The sequence below is a fragment of the Lissotriton helveticus genome, chromosome 11, assembly GCF_964261635.1.
Source record: "Lissotriton helveticus chromosome 11, aLisHel1.1, whole genome shotgun sequence".
NCBI lineage: Eukaryota > Metazoa > Chordata > Amphibia > Caudata > Salamandridae > Lissotriton > Lissotriton helveticus.
This window is the reverse complement of record NC_136072.1, coordinates 1,007,801,289-1,007,814,730: the sequence shown is the minus strand read 5'-3', so window position 1 is coordinate 1,007,814,730 and position 13,442 is coordinate 1,007,801,289. Positions and strand designations below refer to the sequence as shown.

General features: G+C 44.5%; 1 protein-coding gene across 2 annotated transcripts in view; it reads right to left on the bottom strand.

Annotated features, from left to right (window-relative positions):
- The window catches only part of SSH1 (slingshot protein phosphatase 1), a 542,618-nt gene that overhangs the window by 193,728 nt on the left and 335,448 nt on the right, over positions 1-13,442 (bottom strand). For both annotated transcript variants that reach the window (XM_078667402.1, XM_078667403.1), the window contains one exon: positions 6,175-6,296. In XM_078667402.1, coding sequence (XP_078523528.1) covers positions 6,175-6,296 — 122 coding nt within the window. The remainder of the gene's footprint in view (positions 1-6,174; positions 6,297-13,442) is intronic.

The following is a 13,442-nucleotide window of genomic DNA, read 5'->3' as shown; positions in this document are numbered from 1 at the left end:
AAGGCTTCTGTTCTTTATAAACAGCTTCGTGTACACACTATTCCCAGACTTAAAAGCAAAGTTGAGGAGCAATGGGAGACTGATCTTTCCCTCTCCTGGCCGATCCCCCTTTGGGATAGGATCTGGTTAAAGATTCGTAAATCCTCCAGGGCTGCTTCCTTAACGCAATCCCTATTCTTCATTTATAACCGTCTATTACACACTCCTTACACCCTTCACAAACGTTTCCCTAACACACCTGATACCTGTTGGTCATGTACTTCCCCACACGCTACCCTGTTTCACATGTTATTCCTCTGCAAGAATGTTCATGCCTTTTGGTTGCAAGTTTGGGCACAAATTAATGACATTTTTTCCACTAATATTCCGTTTTCACATGCTTATGTTTTTCTGGGTAGCCTGTCTCCTTGTTGGGATTGTCATGACCTTAATGTTCGAATTGTCGATTTACTAATAGCGGTTGCCTTTCAACAGATCACGATCAATTGGAAATCTACTTCCAGTATTACTTTTAAAGCTTGGTGGTATAATGTATGTCACAACCATAGACTCGATACTGCTTTTGTTTTCCCTCCACAGATGGCAACTAAACGTGCTGACTTATGGCTTCCTATTACACTGTTTTTAGATAAATGTGCACTTCGTTCTTTTCGCCCTCGACCTGCGCAGCAGGAAGTCCCTAAACCTCCTTGATACCCTTTACGTTTCTTTCTATTTCATTATTCTATATTATTGCATAGCCGTATTTGCATTTTATTACATTACTTATTTATTATGCCCTTCACTTTTTGTGCTTTCCTAATTATGATTCACTTCTATATTTTGTATGTTGTATTGATTGTATTGCACTGCATTGATCTCCTTTTTATTACTCCATCATTGTAAGTTTTTGTTTTCCCCTCCCCCCTATTCCCTCCTTATTATTTCTTCACCATTGCTCCTTATTAGTATTGTTCCTGATCTGTATTATTACCATGCTCTTCCTTAATAAACGTAATTTTGAACTCAAAGGAGTCCCCAATTTCCTGTTTATAAAAATGGTGCAATGGAGGAAGTGGCAATTTTGCTAACTTTACAATTCTGATGGAAGCCACCCAAACAGCTCCTTTTGATGCAACATGCATCAGCTATAAGTTCCCTTGATGAGGCTAGGACATACACTCTGGACATTAGTTATTACAGAAAGAGGGTTAGCAAATCTGGCGAATAAGAGAAGCTGCATAAAGCCTACAAAATAACTTCTGTGGGTGTGACTACCAATCACATCATATCCATCTCAATGAAAGAACAATGCCTCTGTTTGCCAGGTCTTTTCCAGCTTTTTTGTTATGCTGTGGCAACAGCAAAAAGAGGTGCAGGTTAGTAGGGCTTTGTACATTGTATGTTCAGAAAGTGGACATCTTCCCGGGAGAGGACCAGACAATGGTACTTTTACTAAAATTACTGCAGGACTGAAAGGGCAGACCAAAAAAGTTACAAATGGATAGACTCTCTATTGGCAGTACCCGGAAGACAAAGAATTTAAAAAAAAACATAGAAAAATAACTACCTAATGGAGCTGGCCCAACAATCGCAAACTTGAGGCACATTTGCCATTAATTGTGCATGTAAGACACTACTTGTTCTAAGCATGATCTGTGTGAGCACCCTATTTCTTCCGTTGTTTGTTTATGTCATGTATCGCGCACTAGTGCACCCCTTTAGAGTTTCTCTGTGACATGTAAACTGACTAGCTAGATAAAAGGTAAACTGTAGTCCTTTACAGGGGTTTCTCGAAACGCAAAGTTTTAAGTTTTTTCCTGAACATCGTTAGACTGGGAGTGTTTACTAAACAGCCTGGCAGGGTGATCTATTTTCTTAGGGGAAAGGACAGGAACGTGCTTCCGCTCCTTCTTTCCCTATTATATTTAGGCACTTAAATGAGTACTATGTTTTCTGAGTGCAGCAATTTTGCAGTTCAATTGTAATTTATTTTTACATATGTTATTGGATGCACAATTTACGAGGCCATGAATGTAATTCTGCCCTTAGAGCAGGTGTGGCTGAATATAGAATTTGGAGGTGCACAGTACCAACTCTGCAGCAGCATTCTCATTGTCCGTATGCAAGAAAAGCGCTCCCTTTTAAGACATAGGATTTCCACAACACTGTCTAGGCCACATCAGAGCCTAGGTAGCAGATTAATAGTATTGGATGCAAGGATTTTACGAAACACTCTAAAACGATTAAAAACAGGTAGATGCCCATGCAGAAATGGAACGGATCATTAAAGGGTGTTTTTCAAATTTAACTTCGAGTTTATGCACCAAGTCCACAGGGATGGGTACATTCTCTAATTCCCTTGACCATAAACTGCTTGAGCAAAACAGCAGCTCATCTTCCACTAACAAAATTTCTTCTATTGTCAAAATTAAATTTTAGCCAAATTTCAGTCATTTAACCACTGACAGCTTCTGTGCATCTTTGAAATCTAGCTACTGGATATCATTTACATTTATCAAGATAGAATACAATCTGGGTGTCATAGGCATACATAAAAAACTTACTAAAAGACTGAGTAAGTCTGGTCAGTGGTTGGCCATAGATGTTAACCACTTGCACGCTAGCGGTTTTCCCGCTGTGCGCTGGAATTTCAAAATCAACATGTTTAGTGACGAGTTCACCTTGTCATCCGCACAGGGTAGGTAATGCAGATGACGAACTGAGCTCGTCATCAGCATGGAAGGGGTTAAACAGGATGGGATACAATGTAGATGAATAAATAACTTCAATTCTGAGAGCTTTCTCTGGGAGTGAAAATATTAAAGTTTCCACGCTTACAAAAGGTATTAACAGTTTATAAACAGTATCCCCAATACTTATCTCTTGAAGCTTCTTCAACAGCAGTTAGAGTTAAATGGCATACGAAAATCAGTGCACTGGGGCCACTGACATCAAATACTCTCTAGAGATCATCTTGTACCAAGACCACTAGCATCTTTTGCTCACGCAAAAACCAGCTGGGCAATTATGCAAGATGTCATGATCTTCATTCAAGGTAAGCTCCAAAATGGAGAAACAATGGAAAGTGCAAGATTTTGTAAGGAAATAGGAGTAGGAAAATTAGGCCGCAGCTGATCAGCCAACGTTGCTTTTTCTTCAATAGCAGTTTTACCAACCCATGCTTAGATGGAACCGGTGTTCACCCTAATGTTAGTAATATATCTATAATTGGTGGGATATGAGACACAACCACCTTATGTGAACTTTGCAAAGGGCTCACAGGACAAGGACCAGTCAGAGAATCTGAACTTTAAGGACCAGAGGGTGTTAGTTAAGTCTGACTCATTAAGAGTGTTAAATGCCACCAAATCATAGTTGGTTGTGAGCAGCATACATCTGGAATGACCCAAAATCACAACCAGTGAAATTAATATATCTTTAAAAACGAACCCTGAAATAAGGAAACAACAAATTGCTGGTCCTGGTCCTTTTCGCAGGGTCTCCCCAGATTATTGCATTCTGGTGCTGAACCCAATTTTGTTGACATTAGGACTTTTCCTACCACTCAGTGGTAAAGTGTTTGTGCTCTCCCCCTAAAACATAATACAATTGGCTTAGACCTAATTGGTGCATTTAATTTACTTTGTAAGTCCCTAGTAAATTATACTACCTGTACCCATGGCCTGCAAATCACATGCTACCAGAGGGCCTCCAGCACTCATTGTGCCACCAACTAAACAGATTAAAACATATCTTGGACATGCCACTGCAGCCTGTAGTGCCCGAGCCTTCCTTTTTAATACTTATTAGAACATTGGAATGTTGAAGGCAATAGAAAAGCAGCAGCCAATATAAACCGATATAGGCCTGCTGTTCTCAACATTTTAATGATCTAATACACAGACTCTGCCTTTCTCTTTACCCTGCCTCTCCAAATGATATGCAGTGGGCAGAGGGCACTGGAGCCTCAGAAATGGGGGGAGAAGGTGAGGAGGGGGTACTCGGCTTATGGTTGTCCCTGGCTTCGTTAAATGAGAAAAAGCAGTTTAGCTGATCCCAGGGAGAACCAGGGGCTGACTTCAGCCCCCTTTCACAGCTATTGCTGTGAATGTTCAACAGCTAACTACCGTGGCCCTGTGCATGGCTTTTGAACAATCTATGCACACAAGGGGTCTATTGGCAGTGAATAACCCAACCAGAAGTGTACTGCTACCTATCAATAGAAAACACACGTACTTATGGAAAGAGTATTTGTGTACGTGAAAAAAATGCATTTTTTTGGGACATGAACCCTCACCCAACAAAGGCATCAGAGCCTCAGGATTTTCAACCCCCTCGAGCTCCAAAAGGCCTTTGTTTTTCTAATTTGGACATTCTGCCCTCAAGGGGAGGATTTTTCTAATAGCCTTACAGCCTGCCATAGCGGGCTATATCAGCCATTAAAGGCCTGCTTTCTAGTTAACCCCTTCCATGCTGATGACGGCCCCCATCCGTCATGCATCACGGTGGGCGTGTGCTGATGACAGCTGGGGGCCGTCATGATCCCGCCCACTCTTTAAAACGGCCGCACAGCGTGAAAATTCGCCGCGCATGCAAGGGGTTAAAGGCTTTGGCAAATGCTGGAGCGGGCCTTTAATGGCCGGTATTGCCTACTACGGTGGGTAATAAGGCTATTTAAGTCAACCCCCGGAGGTAGGCCCTAAAGGTTCACAGAGCAGGGTGCATTGTATTTAAAAAGAAAGACGTGTGTTTACCATGTATAAATATTGAACCTCCAGAGATACTCTTCTTCAGTACACTCCGTGACCTGCCTTATTACCCACAGGACTGCACTGCTGCTTGATGCTTGCCCTGTTCCCCATAGGATTGCCCTGCTGATACCAGAGGACCGTCCTGCTTCCTGGGGACTGCCTTGACCCCATTCCGTGAGGCCTGCTCTGATCTCTGAGAAGGGCCTTCTCCTTTCATCCTAGGCTTCATGAGTGACTCCAAAGCTCAGTTGGATGACCAGCTGTCTGAGCTACAGGGACACAACAAGCTCCAGAGGCCTCCATGCACTGGATCTGCCTGGACCTGGAAGTACACCTGCCTGAGCCCTGTTGGCCTCTGCTGAAACACATTCCCGATCCCCAAGAGGTGCCTCCCAGGTCCTGGCTGACATCATCTAACCTCCTCCTGTAAAGAAAGATGAAATTCTGATGAGGGCTATTCACAGCCACGAATGGGGTAATTTGCACTGACGCTCTACCGCCCATGACAACCGCCAAGGGAAATCTCCGGTAAACCGGACTCTTTGTGCTACAGCAAACCCCCAGCGTCGACCGGCAATGCAAGATCAACACTTTGTACTACAGCAACGTCGGGCTGTGGTGACCGCCAATGTGAAGCGCCAGCAACGACTGTCTGCGATGCTCTAGCATGTTCGATCTAAAGCAACAACCATCCGCAATGCTCTCCCCACTTCTTGTGGCCTCCGCCATCGTAAATGATACTCTATATGCCGGACTTTGAGAAGGGAACTTTCTCATTGGGACTAACGTGGTCCCTGTAATCGGCCTGTACTCCATCATAGTTGGCCTGAACTTAAGACTTTCCACCGGTCTAACATGACTAGATGGCGGGGTGTGGAGCCCTTGTGCCATTAGGCGCTATATCTCCTTAAGTCTTTGAAACTGAATATCTGCAGTTCTACTGATTGGATTTTTGGGTTTGGTATCATTTTATTTATTGAAATGTACCCTCGTTTTCAAAAATTGGTTTGAGATTTTTCTTATGTTGTGTTCTTACTTTATTACTGGTTGGGTGTTGCATAAATACTGTACACTTTGCCTCTAAAAGAAGTATGACTGATTTGTGCCAAGCTAACAGAGGGTTAAGTACAGGTTAATTTATTGACTTTTGTGGTTCACTCTGACAATGATTGTGATTGTTGCCTGAGTGGGGATTCCACCCCTCTCAACCAATAACCCAATTGCTTACACAAACCAACACAAAACATAATACTGGAGACATTTCTTTGTGATAAACTATCTGTTTTTAGTTTCAAAGGGCCTCTGAGCCTAAAAGAAAAGCAGTTCGTTTTAATAAGGTCTATGAGCTTTGTAAGCATTTCCTTCAATAGATGGTGGAACTCCTAAATACTAAGTTTACAAGAATAATGAACCCTTAAAAAATAACTACACTTTAGGATACCTCTCTTTACTGGTGAAATCCACTCCCAATAAAATGTTTTCTTCTGTGTCTTGTCGTCCGCTGCTGTATACAACCACCATGTACCGCACTCTGTCGGAATACACACTTTCCAAACGCACAGCCTGAAAAGTAAGGATAGAAAAGTTAATCAACTTTCACTTTTTTTATATTAGGAGCTGGCTAGCTAGCTGGGTTTACAGATAGGCATGATCCTTCTTCCTTCTGATGTCCCTTACAATCTATACCCCAAAAATAATGCCCTCATGCTAAAAGAGATTATAGAATAACACTGTTCTAATCGGTCAAGGTGTAAAATTTCTATTTGCCTAGCTCTAAAATTTATATTTGTATGTGGTGGGTAAAGCTCAGACTCCCATGACAAGACTGTTCTGCACACCAAGCGTGGGTGAGTATTGATCAGTCCAGAAACCCCAGAGATAACTCACACAGGCAAGTTATTGATGAAGCTGATTAGTGTTCCAGTTCCAACAGGTGATGTCTAGGTCCTACCCTTTATAGATATTACATTCCCATAGATGACAAGTGACTGGAGGTGGCACTTTCTGACAATTGTACTACAGGACATCGACCCCCAGAATATCGTGGTACAAGAACATCAAGCACATAATATCAAGAGACAAAATATCGAAAGGTAAGTGCATATAAGCAGGTATAGGTTAAATATTGATAACTCCACATCTATGTGCTTAGAAGCTATACAGCACATAGGTACGTATACGTGGAATTAGGTATGGAAAATCTAGACTTACTCACCTGCAAGATTTTTTTCAATATGTCTCCTTGAAATTCTGGGGAAGATATGCACAACAGGTAAGCTGCTTTATTATTACCTGTTCAGGACCACCAGGCTTTTCCGGACGTTCCCAAACAGAACAAAAGTTTGTCAGAATGCCAGCCCTGAATAAGGTGGATGGTCTGAGGTACTTAAATCAACCGCTCCATGTCTGCCTAAGGTTTCACCAGCAGGTTGTTGACAGTTCGCCTGACTCTAAATAGAGAACGCAAACCCAGTCTGCCAAACTCTAAATAAGACCCTCAGTTTTGAGGTTGGCAAGCGATATTCATGTATCGGTAACATAAAAGCCGGTCTGAGTCTGTATGGCCAGAGGATTGATATAAGCTAATGTTTATATTAAAAATGTTTTTTTTGTTTGTTAATACTGTCTGATGACGGGTAAGAATTCTATTACAGGACCGGAGGCTTCGTATTATGCTATCTCTTTCATTTATTGCTACACACAGTAGCCAATGAAATGTAACTTTGTATATCAAAAAACTAGATTTCCCATGATGCACACAACACATCACATCCTGTCAGAGCCCATAAAAGCCAGTCAATACCGGATACCCTCCTCTTTCTTTGCTGCTCACGCAGCCAGTTAAGTGCCTCTATACAAATATTTGATCATTGGCTTCAATGCATTCCTAGTTACTTTCTTTGTTGTATTTGATGCGCGCGCCTATCGCGCTGGTGTGATCTGCTTGTCTGCTTGTATTTCTGCACGCGAGCCGCGCTCGCTCGGTTAAGGTGCCGACCCCCCTTGTGGTGTACGGAGTCAGGCGCTCCGTTATTGAAGTCCCGGTCGGAACAGTGCTGCCAGCGCACGCTTCGTGCTTGGGTTTTGCACCCCCCGCCGCTCCCGCTGCGATCGGAGAGTGCGGCTGTGCCTCGCTGCCTCAGAGCAGCTTAGTCTTTTGTATTTCCCACTCGGCGGGCTAAAGAACAGTGCGGCCGTTCGCGGTCATATCAACAGGCATTCCTACACTTACCGGTACTGCCCCGCCGACGGCGGGTGTTAATTAGCATATTTATGAGCGCACAGGCTCCCTTAATCAGCAGGAAGCGCTAGGAGCAAGTCACTTTCGTTTTCTGTTAAGTTTCGACGTGCGTGGCCCAATTGGCCTATATTTTGGTAGGATTGGGCTACGCACGTCGCTACTGCCTGTTTTTTACTCGTTTTTGGTCATTGCAGCTCGGTTTTCCCCCGAGCAGCACCCCTACGCCTGGCAGGCTGTAATAAAGGTTGGGCCTGGAGGGAGCACACCTCCTGAACATCAGAGACTGCTCTTTTTGCTCCATCCACGCCCTGAGGGCTGAAATAATGTTTGCTACAGCCTTTGCTGAGGAGCTAGGTACCTGGTAATTCGTTTTCTGTGCTCTGGGTGGCTCCCCCATTTACTCCTCTCTGTTTTTTGCCTCTTGAGCAAATATATGTACAAATTTGGTGCTACCATGGATGATTGGGTTACCTATGAAGAGGATGACAACCTGTATGAGGTGGAAGTGACTGACCCCTCCATTGAAGATAATATTGTTGAGGCCCTGGATGCTTCTGTCCAGGATTCTGTCAACAAGGCCCTTGAAAAGACAGTTCCAGGAACTGTGCAACTGCACTAAAACCTATCACTAAGCAGTTGGAAAAGTCCGCTAAGCGTCATGGTTTCACTACCCAACAAATCCTACGAAGGACCTGGCACCCTCTGATTCTCAATCTAGTCCTGGGCACATTCCTATACCTTATCCTCAATGCCTGCCCCTGATGCCAGCAAGTTCAAGGCTCCGGAAACTGATACCGATACAGACACTACGTCTACTGACACTCCAGATGAGTCCCCTCCTCAGAAGAGGACCAAGAAGTCCAAGAATGTGGAGCCTTCGCAGCCTTTCTCTACCCCCTTTAATTTTAATCCTGCTGACATTGTTCATCCAAGATCTTCCGATTGGCTTCCGGCTCCGGAGGTTGCCGCATATCTGCATGACAACCTCCATTAAAGTTCTTACAAGGAGGTAAGGAATAGGCAACGTTCAGAATGTCCTAGGCTGGACATTGCTGATAAGGTCGCCGAGACCCCGGACATAGACTCTAGCCTGCTGACCTTCCTAAAAAAGTGCGCCAAAGACCCTAAGAAGGGCATTGATCGTGCCTGGCAGGGGCTGCCAGGACAAGCACCTGGACGTAGTGGGGCCCCTGGCAAAAATCCTGGTGATGGCTTTAGAAGCTCAGGAATCTGGTTCTGCGATGGACCCGCATGTCTTGGCGTGTTGGACCCAGAGGGCGATATGCCTCTTGGGTAATGCGAATTGGACCATCATATCCACGGAACGCAGTAAGTCCCCCCTTATGAGGATGGATTCCAACCTCACCGAGTTGGCAGCAACTGAACCTGGTCCTCTGGCGGACGGCAACTTGTTCGGTGAACGTTTGTTAAAGGATGTGGCCAAGTACGTGGGCACCTTCACGACTCTGGATAAAGCTCAATCAGGGATAAAGAGAGTCTTTCAGGCTGGTGTTTTTAACAGGGCCGGACGAGGTCAGGACGCTCGTTTGGCCGCCAATTCTCCCAGGGTCCCCAGAGAGGTAACTTTGGTCGAGGTAGAGGAGATTGGGACTCCACCCGCGGGGGATCGTTCTACCCCACTAGGCAACGTTTCAACAAAAGACGTTTCAACAGGGAAGCGTATCGTGGTGGCTTCGAGCCCCAGAATCTTCAGGTGAGTGCCCCTGACACCTTCCCATTCCTTTGGGGGTTCGTACTCACTTTTTCTTTCGCAATTGAATTCAATTGTCTCAGGATGCTTGGATATTACAAACAGTGCAGGGATTTCATCTACATTTCTTTCAGGTACCTTATCAGGACAGGCAGCCCAGGCAGCTGTCTTTTTCCCAAGCAGAATGCGCTTTTATAGATTCAGAGATCGAAGAATTGCTGCAGAAACACGCGATCGCGAATTGCAACGAGGGCCCTCGCGGCTTCTGCAGCATTATTTTTCTGGTTCAGAAGAAAGGTGGAGGTTACAGGTTGGTACTCAATTTAAAAGATTTCAATCATTACATGGTCTACAAACATTTCAAGATGGAGGGTATCCATCTCTTAGCGGATCTTCTGAAACAATGAGACTGGATGGTCCGTCTGGACTTGAAGGACGCCTATCTGTTCATTCAGATTTTTCCTCCACATCGGAGATTTCTGCAATTCCAGTGGAGAGACCGATGGTATAAATATTTGGTCCTTCCTTTCGGACTTTCCTCGGCGCCATGGTGCTTCACCAAGGTGTTGAAGCCAGAGATAGCCTGCTTCAGAGAGCAAGGGGTTCGTAGGATAGTATATCTAGACAACATACTGATCATGGCGCAGACGCCGGAGATGGCGGTGCGCCACCTGCATATGACCATTGCTATGCTGCAAGATCAGCAAATAGACTTTCTTGGTTTTGTTATAAATTCTCACAAGGCTCAGTTGAGCCTCCCCGCTCCAAACTACGGGACATACAGAAGGAGCTATGATCTCTGTTGTTCAAACAGACAGTCTCACTGAGAGTCATTGCCAGGATAGTGGGTCTCCTAGTGTCATCCCTTCAGGCGATCTTCCCAGGTCCCCTTCACTAAGGAGCCCTTCAGAGATTAAAACATCTGCAGAAGGGTCTCTCGTACACGGCCCTGGTTTCTCTGTCATCGGAGGTCCGACAGGAACTTCAGTGGTGGCTAGGCCACGTGGAAGCGTGGAACGGTCGAGCCATCTTCGGCTCTCTTCCAGAAGTTGTAACAGAGTCAGACGCCAGCCGCTGGGGCTGGGGAGCGCGCTGCGGAAATATTTCCATGGGAGGACGGTGGTCCCTTCAGGAGCTAGATCTCCACATCAATTGCTTAGCGCTGCTCGCCGGCTCATTCGTGATCACTGTCACCCAAGAAAGTCTTGTGTTGCATCCTACTAAGGGTGGACAACATATCGGCAGTTCGCTACATCAACAAACTGGGAGGCACAAGATCCTCCATGTTAGTAGAGATAGCGAAAGACTTTTGGAACTATTGCCTAACTCACCAGATAGCGGTCATAGCCGAGTACATTCCGGGCCAGTCGAACGTGTTAGCGGACTGGCACTCACGTCATCTGAAGGACTACAGCGATTGGCAACTCCAATCTCAGGTAGTTCATTGGTTACAGGCGATCTGGGGGCCATGCCAGATCGACCTTTTTGCGTCCAGGTTGAATCTGCCGATGTCTCAGTTTTTCAGCTGGAGACCGGATCCGTTAGCTCTGGCGACGGATGCCTTCACTCAGGACTGGTCCCAGTTTCTGAATTATGCCTTTCCCCCGTTCATATTGATGCCTCGGGTGTACAGGCAGATAATGCAAAAGATGGCGGAAGTGATCTTAGTGACTCCCCTGTGGAAGTCGCAAACTTGATTTCCAAGTCTCCTGCAGGTGAGCTGCGACTTCCCCAGGAGGATTCCGGAATCCCTGATGATGCTCCAGGGCCTTCATGGAGAGATGCACCCGATGGTGGTATCGGGCAGTTGTCCCTGATGGCCTGGACACTTTCCGGCAACGTTGGCAAATGCCAGGTTTTTCGGAGCAAGCTTCAGCCTTTATCAACCAGGCTTGGGCCCCAACCACCAGGAAGAGATATACTTCAGCCTGGATTGGCTGGGTTCGTTGGTGCGTGGAACAACACGTGGATCCCGTGGGGGCGGGATTACCCTGTATTGTGAATTTTCTTTCTCAGAAAACTTCCGAAAGTTTGGCATATCGTTCCGTTAATAATTTCTGTTCCGCTATCTAGGCGGGTCATTCCCAAATTGAGGGAATACCTGTAGGTATGCATCCGCTCATATATAAGCTTCTGAAGGGTATTAGAGTGGCGAATCCACCTATACCTAAGTATACTTCCTTATGGGATGTCTCTCTTGTTCTTTCCCTGTTTAATGAATGGCCTCAGAATAACATGTTAACACGAAAACAACTTTCGGACAAATTGGCCATGTTTTTATGCCTGGCGGCTTGTAGACGGTCATCTGATGTTAAGGCTTTGGACGTTACAGGTAGAGCATACACTCCGGAAGGAGTTTCCTTTAACATTACTTACAGAACCAAGACAATGTCTAGAAGTGTTGATTACCATGCTTTTCCTAGTAATGCTAAGCTTTGTGTAGTGCAATGTCTTTAGGCCTATGAGGAATGTACAAGGTCTCTTCGGTCTGCTGGTATAGCACAATTTTGTATTGCTTTGGAGAAACCGTACAGGCCTGTTACTGCGGCTACAATAGCTAGATGGTTAAAGTATGTTATGCAGGAGGCGGGTATTGATACCCAAGTGTTTGGAGCGCATTCTGCTTGTGGCGCCATGGCCTCTAAAAGTTTTATGTTAGGCTCTACTGTTCAGGATATTATGCATTATGCTGACTGGTCTTCAGAATCTACCTTTAAACAGTTTTATTATAAGCCGGTGGGTGATATTTCCTCTGTAGTGTTTCATCAGCGTTAAACTAGCATGATCCGGTCCTGTAATAGAATGAAAAATTAGCTAGCTATCGCGACAAGAATTTTCAATTCTATTAAATACACGGAGTCAAGGATTATCCCACCCGGTTATATTACAAATGTTGTAATATTTGTGTGTTTCTAATCTGTTTTAAACAGAATTTATGGGTTTCTACTTTCATTCTTCCAGGTTCTGAGAAGAAGATGGACTAAGTATGCTTCCTGTTAAGAAGAAGTTTCTTTCCAGTTGGATGGTTCTTCCACGTTGGAGGATGTTATTGTTGGACTTGAGTTATTTCATGGACTTTTAATGTTCGAAGCAAAGAAAGAGGAGGATATCCGGTATTGACTGGCTCTTAAGGGCTCTGACAGGATGTGATGTGTTGTGTGCATCATGGGAAATGTCGTTTTTTGATGTACAAAGTTAAATTTCATTGGCTGCTATGTGTAGCAATAAATGAAAGAGAAAGCATAATCCTCGCTTCCGTGTCCTTAATAGAATTGAGAATTCTTGGCGCGATATCTAGCTAATTTTTTATTGTCTGCTAAAGTACAGGTTGAGATCCACAGCCACTAGGCACATCGCTCTTATGCATACTTGCCAACATTCTCTAAATACTGAATCACTACAATGCAAGGAAACATACTGAACCAATAGAAAGGATCCACTTTCGGTGGACTTCGGATTCAGTGACTCACCCCTAACTGGCTGCTGAATATAGAAACGGAGTTCAAATCAGGGTGTCTGGTTTTAGACTGCTCCTTCCAACATTTCAGTAGACCCTCTGTCCATTGTGTCTGCATGTCTCAAATGGAGGAGTCACACCAAAAGATTTGCCTGATCATTAGCTACCTTAATCTGCTGGATGCAAATTCAAATGGATTTTTTTTTTTTTATTTATTTTTTTTATTTATTTATTTATTTATTTATTTTTTTAAACCTTTATTGATGAGCAATAGATTGTACACAGCCAATGGCCTACAAC